This window comes from Aquarana catesbeiana, linkage group LG09 (assembly GCF_042186555.1).
Source record: "Aquarana catesbeiana isolate 2022-GZ linkage group LG09, ASM4218655v1, whole genome shotgun sequence".
Classification (NCBI taxonomy): domain Eukaryota; kingdom Metazoa; phylum Chordata; class Amphibia; order Anura; family Ranidae; genus Aquarana; species Aquarana catesbeiana.
In genome coordinates, this window is record NC_133332.1 from 257,611,374 (window position 1) to 257,629,853 (window position 18,480).

The 18,480-nt window shown below is 42.2% G+C and overlaps 1 protein-coding gene across 4 annotated transcripts in view; it reads left to right on the top strand.

Annotated features, from left to right (window-relative positions):
• Window positions 1–18,480, top strand: part of FLNA (filamin A) — a 158,040-nt gene that overhangs the window by 102,809 nt on the left and 36,751 nt on the right. For all 4 annotated transcript variants that reach the window (XM_073600256.1, XM_073600259.1, XM_073600257.1 and 1 more), the window contains exons 3-11: window positions 4,017–4,265; window positions 6,972–7,069; window positions 8,731–8,878; window positions 9,383–9,501; window positions 9,805–9,882; window positions 10,733–10,895; window positions 12,803–13,003; window positions 16,671–16,808; window positions 18,132–18,258. In XM_073600256.1, the coding sequence (XP_073456357.1) occupies window positions 4,017–4,265; window positions 6,972–7,069; window positions 8,731–8,878; window positions 9,383–9,501; window positions 9,805–9,882; window positions 10,733–10,895; window positions 12,803–13,003; window positions 16,671–16,808; window positions 18,132–18,258 (1,321 nt within the window). The remainder of the gene's footprint in view (window positions 1–4,016; window positions 4,266–6,971; window positions 7,070–8,730; window positions 8,879–9,382; window positions 9,502–9,804; window positions 9,883–10,732; window positions 10,896–12,802; window positions 13,004–16,670; window positions 16,809–18,131; window positions 18,259–18,480) is intronic.

The window sequence follows — 18,480 nt, forward strand, 5'->3', positions numbered from 1 at the left end:
GCACTGACCTTTTAGCATAAACCCATTCTATAACATTTGTGGGCACTGTTCCTCAAGATGTTAAGAAGGCAAGCCTGCAGAACCCTTTTGTGCAATGTATACCATAATTCATCTTGGTGTGGGCTTTTTTTTTTTTTTTTTTTTTGTTACTTCTGACATATGCTGCCTTTTCACATTTCTAAACAAAGTTGTCATTGAGGCATATATAGTCAAGTGTTAGAACCGCAGACCGTGCTCAGTGTGCTTTAAAGCTGAACGTGAGGCAAATGGATAAATGCGGAATTGGGAGAGTTTTGCCTGCCAAAAGATTTGTATTGTCCATTCGATTTTCACAGCTCTGCCACACAGCCCTGTCAGGAGCAGTAGACCCGATGTGATTCTCTACTGCATTTAAAAATCTGCAGTGCAGGTCCTGTCTTTGTCTAACTTGTGATTGGACCGTGAAAGAGGCAGCAGATGGGCTCCTGTTATCAGCACTTGTGATCACACCTGATTGGCTTCTTGTGCTGCTTCTCATGAGCATTCTGCTCTACAGGTACTTGGAGGCAGTTAACAAGTCAAATTGAGCTACTTTGAATTGGGAAAATGTAATTATTAGTGAGCCACAATGATGTAGTAATTCAGAGCTGTAATAAATTGCTGCCCAAAGGAGATGCAAGAGAATGAAAGTCAAAGTTCATTCTAGACATTGGGATTGTCCTGCCAGTGATTACATTTTCTTTTTGTAGTCATTTTGATTACACTGGATTTGTTTGATTTCTCGTTCACCTTCTCTAATCTTGGTTTACTGATGCATACTGTAAACCCCGCTTGTTAATAATGACCTACAGGTAAGCCTAGAATAAGGCTTACCTGTAGGTAAAATGAATATCTCCTTAACATCCACAATTTAGGAGATATTCACCCTACATGCAGCCAGTGACATCAATGGCGCATGCGCTCTGAAGGTCCGGCATACCTTGGCGAAACTGAGAGCTCCTGTGCACATGCATGGGAGTGACGTCATCACGACACCGGCCAATCGTGGCGGAGCTGGCCAACCCGGAAGAAAGGCAGAACATGTCAGACCTCTCAGCGGTGACTTTAAAGGCTTGGTTCTTCCAAAAAAAAAAAAACCATGTGTTCCTACGCATAAAGGTACAAAAACCACCTGTGTGGTCTGTTCATTTGTCTGCAGAGACCTAAGGAAGGGGGTAGAGACCAGACCACTCCCCCCAGCACAAGGAGCGTGCAGCAGTGTCTGGTCTGCATTATAGGAAGCTCCTGCATAGGGGAAGTGCCACTGGATTACTGTACAGATCTGGATTCAAGAACACACAACTGTTGACTTTAGACCATATCTGCTGATTTCAGAGTTGAGCTTTACCTTGATGTGCCACTCTTGATCAGATTTTAGTTAGCTCCTTGACAACTTGACTGAAGATTCTGAAAGTCAATGTAGTTTTAAAGCGAATAGTTGTGTTAACCCGTCTTTGAGTCATGAATGAGGCGTCCTTTCATATCGTACAAAATGGAGGGAGTTGCGCCCCTTCTGAGACACGGGTTGAATCAGCAGTCTGATTCATGTGCTGATAGTTCAGTCTTTCCAAACATCCATCCTCGCTGGGAGTTTGGCTCTTGCTGAATGTTCTACGAGCACCTTTTACTCTACTCCTGCTTCTGATCAGTGCGTTGGCTTAGTTTCCTGCCTATGCTCTGGAACTAGTGTGTTGTGGAGGCCTTGGTAATCATCCCAGTTGTGACTTTGAGCTGTGGAGATTTTTTTTTTTTTTTTAATCCCGACCCCCCCCCCCCCCCCCCGCCTCCTTTTTCTGATTTCAGTTTGTTCATCCTACATTGGCTAAAAAGCCTCCATGTGTTAAATGCATTAAGCCAAGGTTCTTGTGGCTTCACTCTGTGCTGGTTAGTGTTATGAAGTCTTTCAGTGCTCTAAGCAGACTTCAGAAAAAGGCTCGTCCCCCGACTAGCTGGAAACAATTAGTATGCCTTAAACATGGATGTTGGACAACTGGCTTCTCTCCACCTTCTCATTTGATGTCTGGCAGTGTGTATAATGCTGCTCAGACTGACACATGTTTTTTGTAGGGATTTTATATGCTCATGTTGAACAGTGTACAGCCTTGATTCTCATCACACGGCACCAATCTCTGTGCTCTGCCTCGTAAACTCCATATGGGTCATACAGACCAACATCTCTGGCACACGTGGGTACATATGGCTCAGCATACCCTATCCGCTAAGGGGCTCATTCCCTCACTAACCTTGTATGAGACTTTCTTCTTCAGAAGATGAGAGATGTGCTGTTTAACATTTCACATCAGTAATAGGCCATGTGTGGTTTAGACCAGTTTTTTTTTTTTTTTTTTTTTTTTTTTTTTTTTTTTTTTTTTTTTTTGTAGACCTCTCAGCCCAAGAATGGTTGACTTTCAAAAATCGACACAAAGGACTGTACTTGGTCAGTAGGATGTGTCCCTTGTACTTCTGCCTCCATTGAACTGCCCCACTCCTATGTTTATAGCAGGGGTTAATTGCGCCAGCTGTACTGTTTGCTTCTATGAATGGAGGTTGGGTGGATGAAAGGACTGTCCCTTCCATTCATCTAGTTTTAGTTATGGTCATTTCTATTGACCACTAAAGAACCCCAAAAAAGGCACAAGCTATAAAGTGGTTTTCAAGTCAGGAGGTTTAACCTTTATTGCCTAAACCCCGATGTAGATACAGTGCTGTGCACAATGGCAGGATCCGCTGCTTTTTCTCTTCTCACTGGCTCACACACAGCAGTGGGAGACATTGCTGTTCAATCCCAACCAATATGCAGAAAGCGGGGCGGGGGGGGTGGTTTGGGCTGAGCTGCACTCTCAATGGTCAGTGTGGCTTGGGAGCAAGCCCGCATGAGTGCCCCATAAGCAAGCGGTGTGCTGTTGGGGCACTCGGTGGGGGGCGGTGGGGACTAGAATCTTAACTCATCCCGTCTCCTCCTTACTTTCTATGGTCTCTCTCCAACATCACTCTTCTGCCCTCGGAGTAGGGTTTCTTCTCTATTTTTGATATTGATAGACAATTGACAATTTGTGTCTAAGGATTACTTGGTGTGTGTGGTGGAGGGTTGGGATTAGATGGGGTGGGTGAGGTAATATAAAACAGTTTCTTCTTTCTTTTTTTTTTTTTTTAATTTTTTGTACTATGCAATATGCCAAGTCAATTTATGACTTTGTATGTCTTGCAATTTGAAAATCGATAAAAAAAATCTTTAGCGGGAGACCTGAGAAGAGGCGTGGCATATCAGGGCTGCTCTATGCGAAACCATTTAATTTTCTCTCTACAATCACGTGAAGGGCTCATTGGCTACTGCTACTTGCACAGCTTTGATAGAAAGTGGAGAAGCAGCAGTAACACCCTAGGACATGAAAGCACTCACCGCTTAACATAAGGGAGGTGTTGGGGATTGAAAGGGGCTGATATAAAGGTGCAGAGTGCACAGTATGGTTCTGGATTTCTGGCAGGATTAGCAGGTATTTACTCTTTTGAACATGACACTTTTTTTTCTTTTTTTTTTTTTTTTTAATTGTATAATTAACAGACCAAATGAAGCAAATAAGATTCATGGGGTTGTTTGTGCTCTTTAAGGGTTAATGCAGTTGGTCAAGGTCTAGCAGTTTTTATTTTGGAGGTTGTCTCTCTTGTGCTCCAGAATTTATCCAGGGTCATGCAATGAATTTATCGCTTGGATACTTGAGGAAATCTTGTCGACTCAGACTAAACACTGTCTGAGCTGCACATGCATCCTTGAGGAGACAGGTTGCTGCTCATATGCTGAAGCTGCACATATTTCCACTTATGAATGGACAGCTGACCAAAAAAAATCTGCAGCTCAAGCCGAGAGATTATAGCTAACCCTCAAACTGTGTTTATATTAAAAGGAAATGAAGGTTCTACGTTGGCATATTAGCAATGCTTTGTTTAATTGTATATTGACAAAAATGGCTCAAACTTTTTTTTGTTTTTTCTAATTTCAGACAGCAAAGCTATTGTAGATGGGAACCTCAAGCTCATCCTGGGTCTCATCTGGACCCTTATTCTGCACTATTCCATCTCCATGCCCATGTGGGATGAAGAAGAGGATGAAGAAGTTAAGCAGAAGACACCTAAGCAGAGGCTTTTGGGATGGATCCAGAATAAGCTGCCCCAGCTGCCCGTCACCAACTTCAGCAGGGACTGGCAAAGCGGCAGAGCTCTGGGTGCCCTGGTCGATAGCTGTGCTCCTGGTAGGTACAGTACTTCAGTGTGATGGGCTAAAACTCCCAGATGACATTTTATAACTTGTTTTGGGATGGATTTGGATGGTAATAAGCTGATCTAAAGTCCGTTTTTTAAAGCTGGACTACATGCAAGCTGCCAAATGGGGGTTATTTTTGCCTGTCAAAGGATTTGTATTTCTGTACAGCCAGTCCAAGCACCAATGCTAGTTGAGACTGCTGGGTAAACCAACTGCAGCACAGCATAACAAGCCTAGCCTGTGATTGGACCATAGCGAGGCCGCAGATCATGGTGGTGGCCATGCACTGTCTCCATGTGTCGTCCTGTTGTGTACCACAGCAGATCTTGATTGGATGATATTTGCCTTTTTTTCCTCCAATGCAGGAGATTAAAGGTGGCTAATACAAATTCTCGCACATTGGTAAATTAATAATTCACTAAGGGGCTCTTGATTCAGAATTGAAATGATGCCCCGTCTGGCTATACTTCAGCTTAAAGCAGCAGTTATCTTGCATTCTGCTATAGGACCATAAAATTTACCTAAATCGTCCAGCAGTCTGCCACTTTTTGGTCACATGTTAGGTTACGTATTGCATGTTAACTTTTCGTTTTTGCATAAAAGTAACATGCTCCGTGCACACTGGGCTTAAAGGAATGGAACTACAGTTCCATTGGCAGAAAACACTGTAGTTTTTGTACGGAGTTTAACTTTTTTTTTTTTTTTTTTTTTTTTTTGAGACTCTTGCTGTAATGGAATGAACGATAGGTTCTTCTCTTTTTTTTTTTTTTTTTTTTTTTTTTTTGTTTTTTGTTTGTTTGTTTTTGGGACATTTGGGCCATATATACACTTGGTTCCCTGGGGAGTTGAATGAATAAGCTAGAGAAACTTGTACTATTTTCTGTAGCGTGGTCATACATCTGCAGATGCAAGATTAAGTTAATGCAGTTGAAAAGCTGCTAATGCCAGGTAAGCATGGGCCGAAAATCTGCAGGAAAAAATGGCCTGTTTGTCAGGAACCAATTGACTTTCGGCCCATGTGTACAGCTTTGTCTGACAGAAGCTGGTTGTGAAAGCCGGTTACTGTTGAACGGACATGCTGGAAAACCCAGCGTCCGATTGATGCCAGCAGCCAATGGCTTCCTTTGCTGCATCTGCATCCTGGGAGGGGGAGAGAAAAAAAAGTGCTGCTGCTCTGGGGGCACAGTGCTCTGAGTCGGTTATCTTGGCCTCTTGGGGGGTGGGGGGAGAAAAACGAGAATAAGTTCACCGATTTACCCAAAAAAGCATTTATTTTACCTGTGTAAAAAAATGAATTTTGCTGTTGCAGGAGCCTGTAAAGCTTTGCATCAGTGATCAGCAGATTGCTGATGCTGTGCAGGTCTTTTGCAGAGCTGTCAGTGTATAGGCTTGCTTGTACATCATATTACATCGATACATGCTGACAGAATCCATGAACTACCACAGTGCCGTGGTAGTTCGTTAAGAACTGCAAGCCGACAGCTGCTAATGTTTTTGGGACTTGTCTTCCATTCAGAGGACTGTAAATAAGTGACGCAAGCTGGGCTCAGCTGCACTTACAAAAAATAAAAATTGACAGGTAGTAGGGGGAGAAAATCCCCACGCTAACTGTCACTGCAGGGGAGTTGGGGGGGCCAGTTCTTTCAGAACATGTTACACCCTGAATATGGGTGTAACCTTTTATGAAAGCTGAACTTATCCTTTTTTTTAATGCATAGAATGTGGTTAAGGTAAAAGCGCTTCTGCCTTTTTAGAATAGCTTTAAATCCTTTTCCTTCTCCTGCCCAGGACTACATGTCCAATGAGGTATTGCTCCTCACACATTCACATCTTCGTGGGCACTTAACAGACCTGTATGGACAGTGTACTGAGCTGTAGGTGTGTATACTGATATGTAAACAAATGTGTTCTGAATGCCGGACAACTTATCGGCTGACCAACTAATCGATTGACAGTAGTTGACAACTATTGTCATTATCGAGGGTGTGGGTTTTTTTTTTTTTGTTTTTGTTTTTCAGCCCTGTTTGAAAGCCTTTGGTTTTTTTTATTTATTTATTTTTTTTTATTTGGTTGATGTGTGAGATTACTCTACATCCAAAATAACTTTTTTTGCTAGAATGCATAGAGCATTTCCAGCTAAAATGTGTTCTAAGCTCATGATTGAAAAGCCGTGTTGCACGTGTGCTGAAGGGAAGGATCGTCTTAAACTGATGCTACCCTTCTCCAATGATACAAGGCTCGTATGACCAAATGCTGATGTTTTTGCTCCTGTAAACAGAAGGCTTTGAGCAGCATTTCCCCCAGGAAAGGCAATACTGTTGCTCTTTCCCAGCAAGTTATAACAGGTTAACATATATATATATTTTTTTTTTTTTTTTTTTTTTTTTTTTTTTGGTTTTACCATTGAAGGCTTGCACCATTGTAGTGGGGGATGACCCTCTAGCACCCTTCACCACATTGTGAATTTTTACTGCATTGATGTGGAGTACTGTGGCTAAATATGTACCTGCCTTATCTGAACCAAAGCCTATTAACGAACAGCAACTGGGATGGGGGTGGTGGGGTGGGCTAGCAGAATCAAGAATCTGACAGCCATGTATTTTATAATCTGAACATGGTAAAAACGGGACATCGGTCTGATCTGAAACCTATGTGACAACTTTGTGTCAAAACTCAACCTTCTGATTTCTGCTAGGTTTGTGCCCTGACTGGGATTCTTGGGATACCAGCAAACCTGTGGAGAATGCACGTGAAGCCATGCAGCAGGCCGATGATTGGCTGGGAATTCCTCAGGTGAGCAGCAACTTTGCAAAATGTCACAATGCAGATTGTTGAGCAAACACATCAGTTCCATCAGCCTCTTGACTTTCCCAAATAATTGCATTTCCCTACATTAACCCCCTCGGTGTTGAATGCCAAATGGCTTTTCAGAGGTGCAGCACTGAAACAGGAGAGTTAAGAAGCACCCTGCCAGATGGGGGAGTATGTTGTCTACCATTGCCGGGGATCCCTGGATTTCAACTTAAAGACCTGACGGGGTCACTTTACATAGTGTTAGCTGGAGTTGAGCTTTAATGCGTCTCTTGCATAAAGTCCATCAAACTGTCATCCAAGAATGCACTGTCCATAGGCTGACCACTCTGCTGTGGGATCACGGCAGAAGAAAGTGTCACTCTGATACAGGAAAAGTGAACAAATCGCCGATCTGCTGGCAGAATCAACAAATTATGATAGAACTTGGAGAGACAAACTGCTGTTAATGCTATTAATACCGGTTGTTTTGTTTTGTTTTTTTTTTTTTTTTTTTTTGTTTTGTCCATAGTTTTCTTTTATAGCATGCCACCAGTTCAGTTCAATGTTTGTTTTTCCTTGAGTGATGTAAATGTGGCGTACTGTGCATTTCTGTGCTGTGTACCCTTATTTCCCTATTCTCACATGTTTGTATAAACTGTTTATCAGCAGCTATGCATACCATGCGGGAGCATGGTGTCAGCGTGGGAACTAAGCAGCTAAATAAAGCTTGTATTAGAGAACCTAATGTTGGTAAACATACCGTCCTTAATTAAATGACTCAAACTATTTCAGACTGGCTGAGTTAAAAACTCATCAGTTTCTGCCCTGCTCTGTTGAGCAAGACCAAAGTGCTTTAAATTGTTGCATTCCCACGAGTATTTTAATGGAATATATGCTAACTTTTGAGTTGTGTGTGGCTGTTTTTATTATAAATCCCCCCCCCCCCCCCTTATCGAGGGCCCTCAATGTGTTGGGGGGGCCTTGATAGAAAGCAGGTCCTGGGTTCTCAGGTCACTGTGGACAAGATTTCAGGTGGAGCGCCGCCTGCTGATGAAATTTTGATATTGCACTGGAACTAGAGTTGCCACCTCATCCCTTTAAACCCGAACACATATTGATTACACAGGTTCTGTGGCTGATTAAGGTGGTAATTAAACTAACTTGGTGCCTGATTGTCTGAAACAGGCTGTATTGGGCAATCTAAAGTATATGTGAATTCCTTTTGGGATAAAGTGTTCTAATGTGTTCAGACAGTCTGTCTAAATACTGGTGCAGGGGCTACATGCAGGAAGTAAAGGTTAGCCTCTCCCCCCACCTCTCTAGGCTGGATTGTGCCTTCAGAGGTTGGGAGATAGTCAGATTGTGCTTGCAAGTGTCCATTGTCTGCCTACGGCTAGCTTACTTGTGTATAGTTCTCCTCCTGAGGCATTTGAAACAGTAGGGTATGGGCCCCATTGTGAAGGGAGGCTGAGGAAGACTGGAGACCCTTGCATTCAATCGTGGGATTTATTTTTTATGGAAATCCCCTTTAGTTATTCACTGAATCTTAATCAGTGGTGCTTATTAGTTTAGCTATAACTTCCATTTGTGGGTGGTCTTGACTGAATATAATCTGTGCTGAGATTGCTGCATTCATCACTAAATGGACTTTATCCTTATAGGTCATCACTCCGGAGGAAATCGTTGATCCCAATGTGGATGAGCACTCTGTCATGACATACTTGTCCCAATTCCCCAAAGCCAAACTGAAGCCTGGAGCTCCCCTCAGACCCAAACTCAACCCCAAGAAGGCCAGAGCTTATGGACCAGGTGGGTGCAATTATCCAACACTTTGCTTCCCTGTGCTACTTGAACAGAAAAAAAAACATACATTAAGTTGTAGGTATGCACCTAAATGCTTTAGGATCTGCAAGAATCTGTGATCCATTTTGGGTGATTTGACCTCTATTACTGACACTTCTTCTGGGACTACCCTTTACCTGGCTGTTCTTTATATGGGGCCTACAGTTCTTTCTGAGGCACTGACTTAGAACAAGCACCTTGAGTTCTGATTTCATTCTGGGCTTCATTTTGAGGTTTGTTCCTCAGGCCAGTGGCACAGAATGTATTGAAGTCAATGGATCAACATTGATTCTAGGCAACCAGGGGTTTAATGGGGTGTCGCCAATGGAAGCCTTGATATTTCTTGCTGCATGACTTTCCTTTATGTTCTAAGATGTCTTTTTATTACTGGCCTTGTCACATCCCTTTGATAAGGCTTTGTGTGAATCTTTCCAGACTTGTTCAGAGTACTAATGGTTGTTACTTGCATAGGTATTGAGCCAACTGGCAACATGGTGAAGAAACGTGCAGAATTCACAGTAGAGACCATCAGTGCCGGCTCTGGTGAGGTTATTGTTTATGTGGAGGATCCAGCAGGACACAAAGAAGAGGTAAACCTGAACTGAGAACGATGTGGCATATATGAAATCTTGGTTGTGGTACTTTCAAGAAATATTGTCTTAAGAATAACTAAACCTAAGAACAAAAAATGAAATGACCACTGAAGTCTACCAGTCCTTGGATGTGGTTGGTTTTTGGAGGCTTTGGCTTTAGATGCACCTTAAAATTTAACTGAACTTAAAGATTTGCTATGTTATACGAACATTCAGAAATGTTGTGCCGAATTGTTACCCTAGAGAATTTTTACTTTTATGCTTTACCTTTTTTTTTTTTTTTTTCCCCCCCTTTTACAGGCGAAAGTGACAGCAAACAATGACAAGAATAGGACCTTTTCTGTGTACTATATTCCTAAAGTGACTGGGATGCACAAGGTGAGTGGTTTATCTATAAACTGCACTAAATTACTGTATTGTACTTGAATCTTTTTTTACATTGGTTTACATCTGGGCACATGCAGTACACTCCTCCAACACTTGCACACTTCCCCATGATGTCAACACTGCTAGTACAGAAAAAGACCTGTTGTGCCATAAATCCAGCAAGCTCTTAACTTCAGTGGTGAGCTAACGCTGCCTCTTTTTCAGTGGCGTTTAAGTTGGTTTTAGACTACAGAACACTACTGCTCCATAATGTAGGGCAGGGATTCTGTAGTCCAGAAGTTCAGGGCTGATAACCAATTTTGACTTATCGCTGCAGAGTCACTGTTGTCTCTTTATCACAAATAGGTGTACATTGGATTTCTGGAAAGATTATCTGATATATTTTGGTACATGCAGCTTTTAAGGAGACCAAGCCTGGGGAAATATGCATGTATTGCACAGATGTGTTGCATTGGTTTAGCGTTACATTGTACAGCTCATTATAAATGTGTTCATCGGGTGACAAGTTTAGCCACCAAAAAAATTTCAATAAGCTAGTTAATGGATCACCTACTGTAGATCCTGGATCATCTAGTGCAGGGATATGCAATTAGCGGACCTCCAGCTGTTGCAAAACTACAAGTTCCTTCAAGCCTCTGCCTCTGGGTGTCATGCTTGTGGCTGTCAGTCTTGCTATGCCTCATGGGACTTGTAGTTCTGCAACAGCTGGAGGTCTGCTAATTGCATATCCTTGATGTAGTGTGTTGGCTAATTCCTCCTGTATCTGTCTGCCCTCATGTCAAGCGCTGGGCAAACTGTAGGTGCTATATAAATCCTGTATAGTAAAATTAAATTTTTTCAGGTTACTGTCCTGTTTGCTGGCCAAAACATCGCCAAGAGCCCCTTTGAAGTGAATGTCGACAAATCCCAAGGGGACGCCAGTAAAGTAACCGCGCAGGGACCTGGACTAGAGCCCACTGGAAACCTTGCTAATAAGACCACCTACTTTGAAATCTTCACAGCAGGTAAGAGTGAACATCTGACCGGCGTTTAGAGTACCCAAGAAACAAGTGAAATCTGGATGAGCTGCTAATTGCATCAAGAATGATGCAACTGTACTTTTGCGCTTGGTTAACCTTTAATCTGGAATTGCTTTGACTCCTGAATTTAGATTCCAGAGAGCCCCTCAAATGTGCATTGTATGAAGATGCTTTGTGCAATCTGTACCTTGCAACTTCCTGACATGACTTGATCTATTAAATCCTTTAACCTGATCACCTGAATGAGCAAGAGTAGGACTTCCCCCTTCTGGGTGACGTTGCGCTTTAAATTGTTTTTTTTTTTTTTTTTTTAGGAGTAATTGTAAGTGCAATTGTGTGTTTGTTCAAACAGCTGTAGTCTAGTCCTTGACTTGCTGCATATGGCACTGTTGAAAGCTGTTAATCCCATAGTTTATAACAGCCAATTAGGCATCCTTATCTTGGGCATTTATTTATACCAGCTGTTTACTTCTAAGTATTTTTTTCTGGCTTGCCTGACATTGGCATTTGCCCCACTTCGTATGCACGTCTTCTAATCTTCCTGCATTGGGTCTAGCAGCCAATCTGTTTCTTACTGGCAAGATTCTTGTCCATGAAAGGGTGATTTTGGTTGTATAGGCAGCTCACCTGCCAGTTTTCAAAAGCGTGTTACTTTGTAAATCACAGAATGAAATGTCATTTCCCATCGAGGTTTCCAAAACTCCCTCTAATCCTTCAGTTTTATCTATAATGCATTAAGATTGATTTGACTAAAGTCATTGAAACTTACATTTTTGAAAATCAAATTCCTGTTACATCTGAACATAATACGGTTTTCAAAATGAACACTACCAAGATTTATTTAAGTTATTGTATACGCCTTTTAGCTAATCAGCCTCATTAAGGTTTTGGCTTGAGATGACTAGAATCACACAAGGACAGATTTATTGATACGTGGCGTTCACTGGTATTAGCGTAGCCAGAGTAAGCAGCCCGTATGACACTCAGCCCCGAGATCTTAATAAAAACCTGGAAGGTGTTTTTCCCTGGGATCTACTCATGTGACATCATTTTGCCTGCTATAGTTTACAGCCGGAAAATCAAAACCTCTTTATTTAAAGCTAAATTCCAGGGAAAGTAAAAATCCTCCTGTACTGGAAGGGTCAAATCTAGGGGACCAAAAAGCCATCTTTCCTGATCCATCAGTCACGCAGGCTTCCTCCACATTGCTAGACCAGTCTCTTCTCCCCTACGCTCCTGGGGGTTGCAGGTCTTCTGACGAAAAGCTACATTCACCCTGGTGGCTACTGCCAGTGTGAATGAGTGGCTAGACGTTGCCAATTCCTGCTTCTGCTGTCAGCTGCGGCAGCCGCACCCATTCACTAAGACAGATCAGTGTACATATTTGAACGTACACAGATGCTTTTCAATTGACGTCAAAGTTTTATTCAAGAATGCTCACATCTTGCAGTGTTTCAGGGCTGTGCAGGACCCCTTCATCAGGTACGCCGGTGACCTGTCGGTTAACAGTCTCGGCGGCTACACGTAGTTACTTGCAACAGCGAGAAACTCCAGACTACTGCTGTCATTGGCATTGTTGCTAGTTGTTGCAGGTGTTGCCTAAACTACAATACATTGTCCACTGCTAGAAGTGTGCTGGCTTCTGGGGAGTGCAGGATCATACAAGTTAGAATTTTTTTTTTTTTTTTTCTTCCATACCCCCTGACCCAAACAGGTTTTTTATTTTCTCTTGAAAAAGGTTAAGTAAAACAATGTGACTGGAGAGGGACATATTAAACTCTAGATCAAACTGAGGTACCAAGTGTTTTCAAGCTTTTGCCAGTTGCTGAAATCAATGTTTTTGTACGGACTGACAACCATTCCAATTTTGTGTTGGCTTTTTTTGTTTGCAGGCGCTGGTCTCGGTGATGTGGAGGTAATTATTCAGGACCCAAATGGGAAGAAGGATACAGCAGATGTCCAGCTGGAGGATAAAGGCAGCAGCACTTACCGCTGCACCTACAAACCTACCATGGAAGGAGTTTACACCATCTTCATAACATTTGCTGGATGTCAGATTCCCAAGAGCCCGTACACAGTCACCATTGGGCAAGGTACAGACATTTATTTATTTTTGTATCTGAATGCTGCTTGCTAATGTAATATCTTCAGGGCCGTGCGTGGCGCATACCTGTAGACTATTCAGATGACAAACAATGGTTTCCTTGTGAATCCTAACAAAAATCAATACGCGGCTCTAGTATAAATCCAAATGCAGGCCAACCTGTGACATTTAGCATGATTAAACTTCACATCATGAGAAATACAAAGTGAATTTAGTCTGCCCATTATACAAGAAGGAAGCACTCTTGTGGGTTGTTTAGGACAGTTTGGGTTCTACTGCAACTTGCAAGACACCAATGTACACAGGGTGGTCGTTTAGGACAGCCCAGTGCTAAAAGCGGTGCTGTGCAAGTTGCAGTAGAAACTCTATTGCTATACGTTACACTACTTTCACAGTGCTGTGGGCATACCCCTTCCCCTGCTATATATGCCACTGTCTTTCGATATCGAAAAACAAATTGGGGGGGGGGGGTTGGTCCGACCATCAAAAAGCTGATAAAGCTGGGTAGAGTTATTGGGCATTTTATGTGCAGTTAGCATATTAAATTTTTCTGGTCCAGAAAGTACATTAAAAACAACGCTTGTGGCGGTAGAGAACAGTCTTGATGGATATAAAGGTAAAACCACCAATGCTTTGTGATCTTGCATGTAGGCATGTTAGAGATACAATCTCTCATATGCAACAGAACTCTATAAGCATTGACCCTACACTAGTGACAGTTAACATTTGGCAAGCCTATGCTGCCTGATTGGGCCCCACAAATCTTCAGTCCTCTGACTTGCAGGTTTTATTAAATGCTAATTGCATGCTAAAGCCACTCTTCTGCAATTGCTATGTAGAAAAGCAAGATTTTTACCACTGCAATTTAACCTTTTTGGTGTATTTTTGGACTGGGTTATTTCCTTCGTAAAAAAAAAAAAAAAAAAAAAATTCTGTATTGTAGAGTTGCCCATGTCCCAGCTTACTTGGGCTTCAATTTTTCAATATCCTGGAAGAATCAAAAAACTTTTAGTAGTTACTGGGCAAGAATTAAATTTGTTTCCCCTCCACTGTCGTTATTTTGACGTCTTAAATGTGTTTGCCCATTTAGGGCAGAGCAGCGGGTTTACTTTAAACCCCCTTCCTGTCTACGATCTGCAGTGGTACAGACTTTCATTTTAACCCCTGTGCTGATCAGCATAGCTGATGGCTTTCATAGGATTTTATTTTCTCCCCTGCTTATCCATTCAGCCAAGAGTAAGCAGATGAGGATTGCAATAAAGTAAACCTGTTGCTTTGCTCTGCATGGCCAAAACCCAAGTTTACTTGGCGAATTGTTTCTCCAAGATAATAGCCTTGTAGTCCGCAGGCAGACTATGGATTCAAACTTCCAGAACCACAGCTGTGTTGGAACATGGAGAGGATGAATAAAACACAGAAATGGAAATTACAAATCCATTCAGTGGCAGCCAATAGTCCATAGGCCATATAGTAAAAAATAGAATAATTGTGATTTGGGCACCAATTCCTTTCATGATCTGGCCCCTTTGTATCTAGCAGTCTGTTAATTCAACCCATATAGTGGAGATTCTGCCCAAACAAATTGGATGCATAGCTGGATTTGATTGTGATCTATGCACGAGTAATGGTCCCTTTGGTCACATGGTGGTTATCTTGCATTTAAAAAGTGTTTTTTCAGTCTATTTTGCTTGTCTTTCCAGGATATTTCTTTTACACCTACTATTGACTGTCTTTGTATTTCTGCTCTATCTCTTCTCTCTTCCTCATGCCTTCACCTGTGGAAAGTAGGTCAACCTGCTGGATCTCTCCTGTCTTTTCCTGCAGTCTTCCTCTTGCTAGCTTGGACGTGAAGTCTTCACGGTATATGTGCATGAAGTGTGCATTGGACTGTGTGTGTTAACATTCACCCATCCTACATTCATTTGTGATCACATCTACTTTAATCGATTTTTATTTTCAGTTGGGCTTTCCTTGCATCTATTGTCTGCTGAATGTAAAATATTTATTTGTTTATTTTTTTTAATGGCTATGTGTAAAAGGGGTGTCTTCCATGTTGCACGTATGGCAATGGAGAAAACCCACATGAAAAGATCATGGAGAACTTTAATTCTGTGAAAACAGACCAGCTGCCCCTTTTTGGACCAAATCCCATTATACAGCACGTTTCTGTTAGCTCTATAGTAGTGGAAACAGGATATCTTATTACTTCAGAGCTTTTTGCTATGGTCTTTCATGCTACTCTGGCTAATACAGTTTACTGAATAAGACTGATAATGCAAACAGAAATTTTCTTCAGAGCCACAATAAAGATCATTAATAAAATGTTCAGCAATGGGACTGCTCTGATCTATCCTTAGGCTGCTTTCACACTGGGGCGGTAGGGGGGCGTCGGCGGTAAAACAGCGCTACTTTTAGCGCTGTTTTACTGCGGTATTCGGCCGCTAGCGGTGCGGTTTTAACCCCCCGCTGGCGGCCGAAAAAGAGTTAAAACCACTCGTATAGCCGCGCTGTCCCATTGATTTCAATGGGCAGGAGCGGTTTAGGAGCGGTGAATACACACTGCTCCTTCACCGTTCCAAAGATGCGGCTTGCAGGAGATTTTTTTTCTTCTCCTGCCAGCGCATTGCTTCAGTGTGACAGCCCTCGGGCTGTCACACTGAACAAACAGCGGAGGCTGTTTTGGGGTGGTTTGCAGGTGGTATTTTTAGCGCAATAACTCCTGCAAACCGCCCCAGTGTGAAAGGGGCCTAACTATAGATCTAAAGACAAAAATAGTGTTGGATGCAAAAGGAAAGGTTGAACTGTGTAAGGTTGAACTAAAGGCAATAGGCTTCCATTTTGGACAGAATATGGGAGGGTTATAGCCTGTTTGCCATCTGTGTCCCAATGGGGAGGTTTCGCTTCACTTCCTGTTGACCCCTCCCAAAGTGTGGGGTTTTTCTTTACTTTTATGTTTAACTGCAACCATAACCAGGGATGAAGCAGTAGACCTTTTTACAGGCATTCTAATTTATTTCTACTCTCTCCAAACCTAAAAGTTTCTGATTTTATTACCTTTTGTGTTCAGTTAGGGGTTCTCCCTTCTCTTCCTATCACCGTGACACCACAGGAAGTGCGAAGAAAGATCTCCAGTGTGGGAAATTCTCACACACACACCTTAAATGGTTGTTACTCCAACGAGTGTCTTCATTGGATGATATCTCCTGTTTAATAACTCCATTTTTTTTTTTTTCTTTTTTCCCCTTCACCTTAAAATGCATAGTCGTGTTTTGGTGCTCATAGTATCATCCATTGGTGACTTTCCACTTTAGTTGATTAAAATTTTAGACTTTCCAAGTGGCACAACAAAAAACTGACCCTGCAGATTAGTCCAAGGGGGTGGTTCATGAACACTGTAAAAGATGCCATCCATGATCTTGGCCCCACTAGCTGGGTGAGGGTGTCTGGACAATTGCCTTTCCAACAGGCTTTTAAGTCCTTTTTTGTGGGGCTTTTGGTTGCATTAACTTATGTCCAAGGTCTAGTCAGATTATGGCGGTAGTATTGCTAAAAAGTTAAACAGAAGCATGCATTTTGTATGGATGGTTTTGATTTTGTGTGACATCTGAAGGTTTTGCTGTTGTGAAAATATGTACCGTTCTTGGTTTCTTGTGTAGCTTCGAACCCCACTGCCTGTCGTGCTGTGGGCCGTGGCTTGCAGCCAAAGGGTGTACGCGTGAAGGAGACGGCTGACTTCAAGGTCTACACCAAAGGAGCAGGAAGTGGAGAACTTAAAGTTGTAATCAAGGGACCAAGTGAGTAAAATGTTGCCATCTACTGGCCACTGTTTCCTCTTCTTCCTTGTGTGGGGTGTGTTTGGTTTTGATCTGTGTGTTGTTTTGTTTAGTGATATCTGTTTTTAAAGTAGTTTTTGCGGTATCGTATTCATTCTTTGTCATTCAATTTTACTTTATTCTGGACATTAATATATACAGTACTTCTGTAGAATGGTAAAAGGAATCTACAATTCAGTGTTTTATAAAGCAGAGCAACAGCCAAGCTAAAATTCCTTTGCAGAATTTGCTCCCTTTCTGAGCAAAGCAGTCCAAAAAATCTTTACGACACGCGTCTGGTAGTGTCTGATACCTGTGTTCCACACTGCTGGCTGTGCCCCTACGTTGCTACAGGAAACAAGCGTGTTGAATGTGAAGATTTTCCAGGAGGCTTTGCACAGGAAAGCAGACAACTGCTGGGACAGGCAAGTAAAAAGCATTGGCTTATGCAGACTGTGTTCTTTTCATATGTCGCATACAAGGCACGCAAGCCGAATCTAGCCTGCCAGACCCTGTTCTGTGGCTCTCACCCAGTTTTGCAGCTGGAACATCCCAGTTCTCACCCTCACCCTCAGCTCCTGCTCCGTGCAGTCACTTGTAAATACAGAAGCCTTCTGTGTTTACAAGGGACAGCTTTGCTCGGCAGCTCCCGGATCTAACAGATCCTTGCACGCAGAAAAAAGAAAATCCTGGATTGCCGCACTCCATGAAAAAGGTATCTTTATTGGAAAAATTAGGTAAAAATCCAAAAACAGTCACATCAAAAAGTGGATATAAAAGGGATCAAGGCTAACGCGTTTCACATCGAATGATGCTTACTCATAGCTGATCCTTGCACACACTCAGTGGACAGTTTTCAGAATGATCTCATTCTCATTTGTAGATTAACTCCTGAACTCTGCACACTGTACCTAACTTGGCGCACCTATTGCCTAGATGTAATCTATTTTGTATCTGCATGAAGAACTAACGTGGCCTAAAGTTTTTAGGGGGGGGGGGGGGTTAAGTTTTAGATGTAGTAGGAACTATTGGTGGTTTATCTAATTGGGATAAGCACATTTCATAACACCTCCTTTTCCAGTTTGGATTTTTCTAGCAGGCTAATGGAAGTACCTTTTTGTATTTGCGTAATTGGAATTGCAAATGTCTAAAATGACCTTTCATTGCACCTAAAATCCTTAAAGCATTTGGGTGAAATATGCTTTGCAATCCTAGAGTGCAGTTTATTTTTTATTTTTACTTTTATACCACACTTTGTCAGCTTAACAAATTAACCTAATCAAATGCTTATTCTGTTATCTGCAGAGGGAACGGAAGAACGTGTTAAACAAAAGGATCTGGGTGATGGGGTCTATGCCTTTGAGTACTATCCAAGCACGCCTGGAAATTACACTGTTACAATTACATGGGGAGGACAGCACATCCCAAGAAGGTGAGACTATCTGATTTGTTAGATCTTGATATGGCGGCTTTTGGATATGGAATTCTAACTGTTTTTTACCACTATCTGTTTTTTTTATTTGTGGTTTGTCGCCCTTCCCATTTGTCCTGGTGACCATTGGTATGGGTCTGAAGTGAAGGCTGATCCAAAATGGAGTTGCTGCCAGAGCAGGAATTGGGAGACGTTTTAGTAGGGATACTTTTCTTGGGGGTT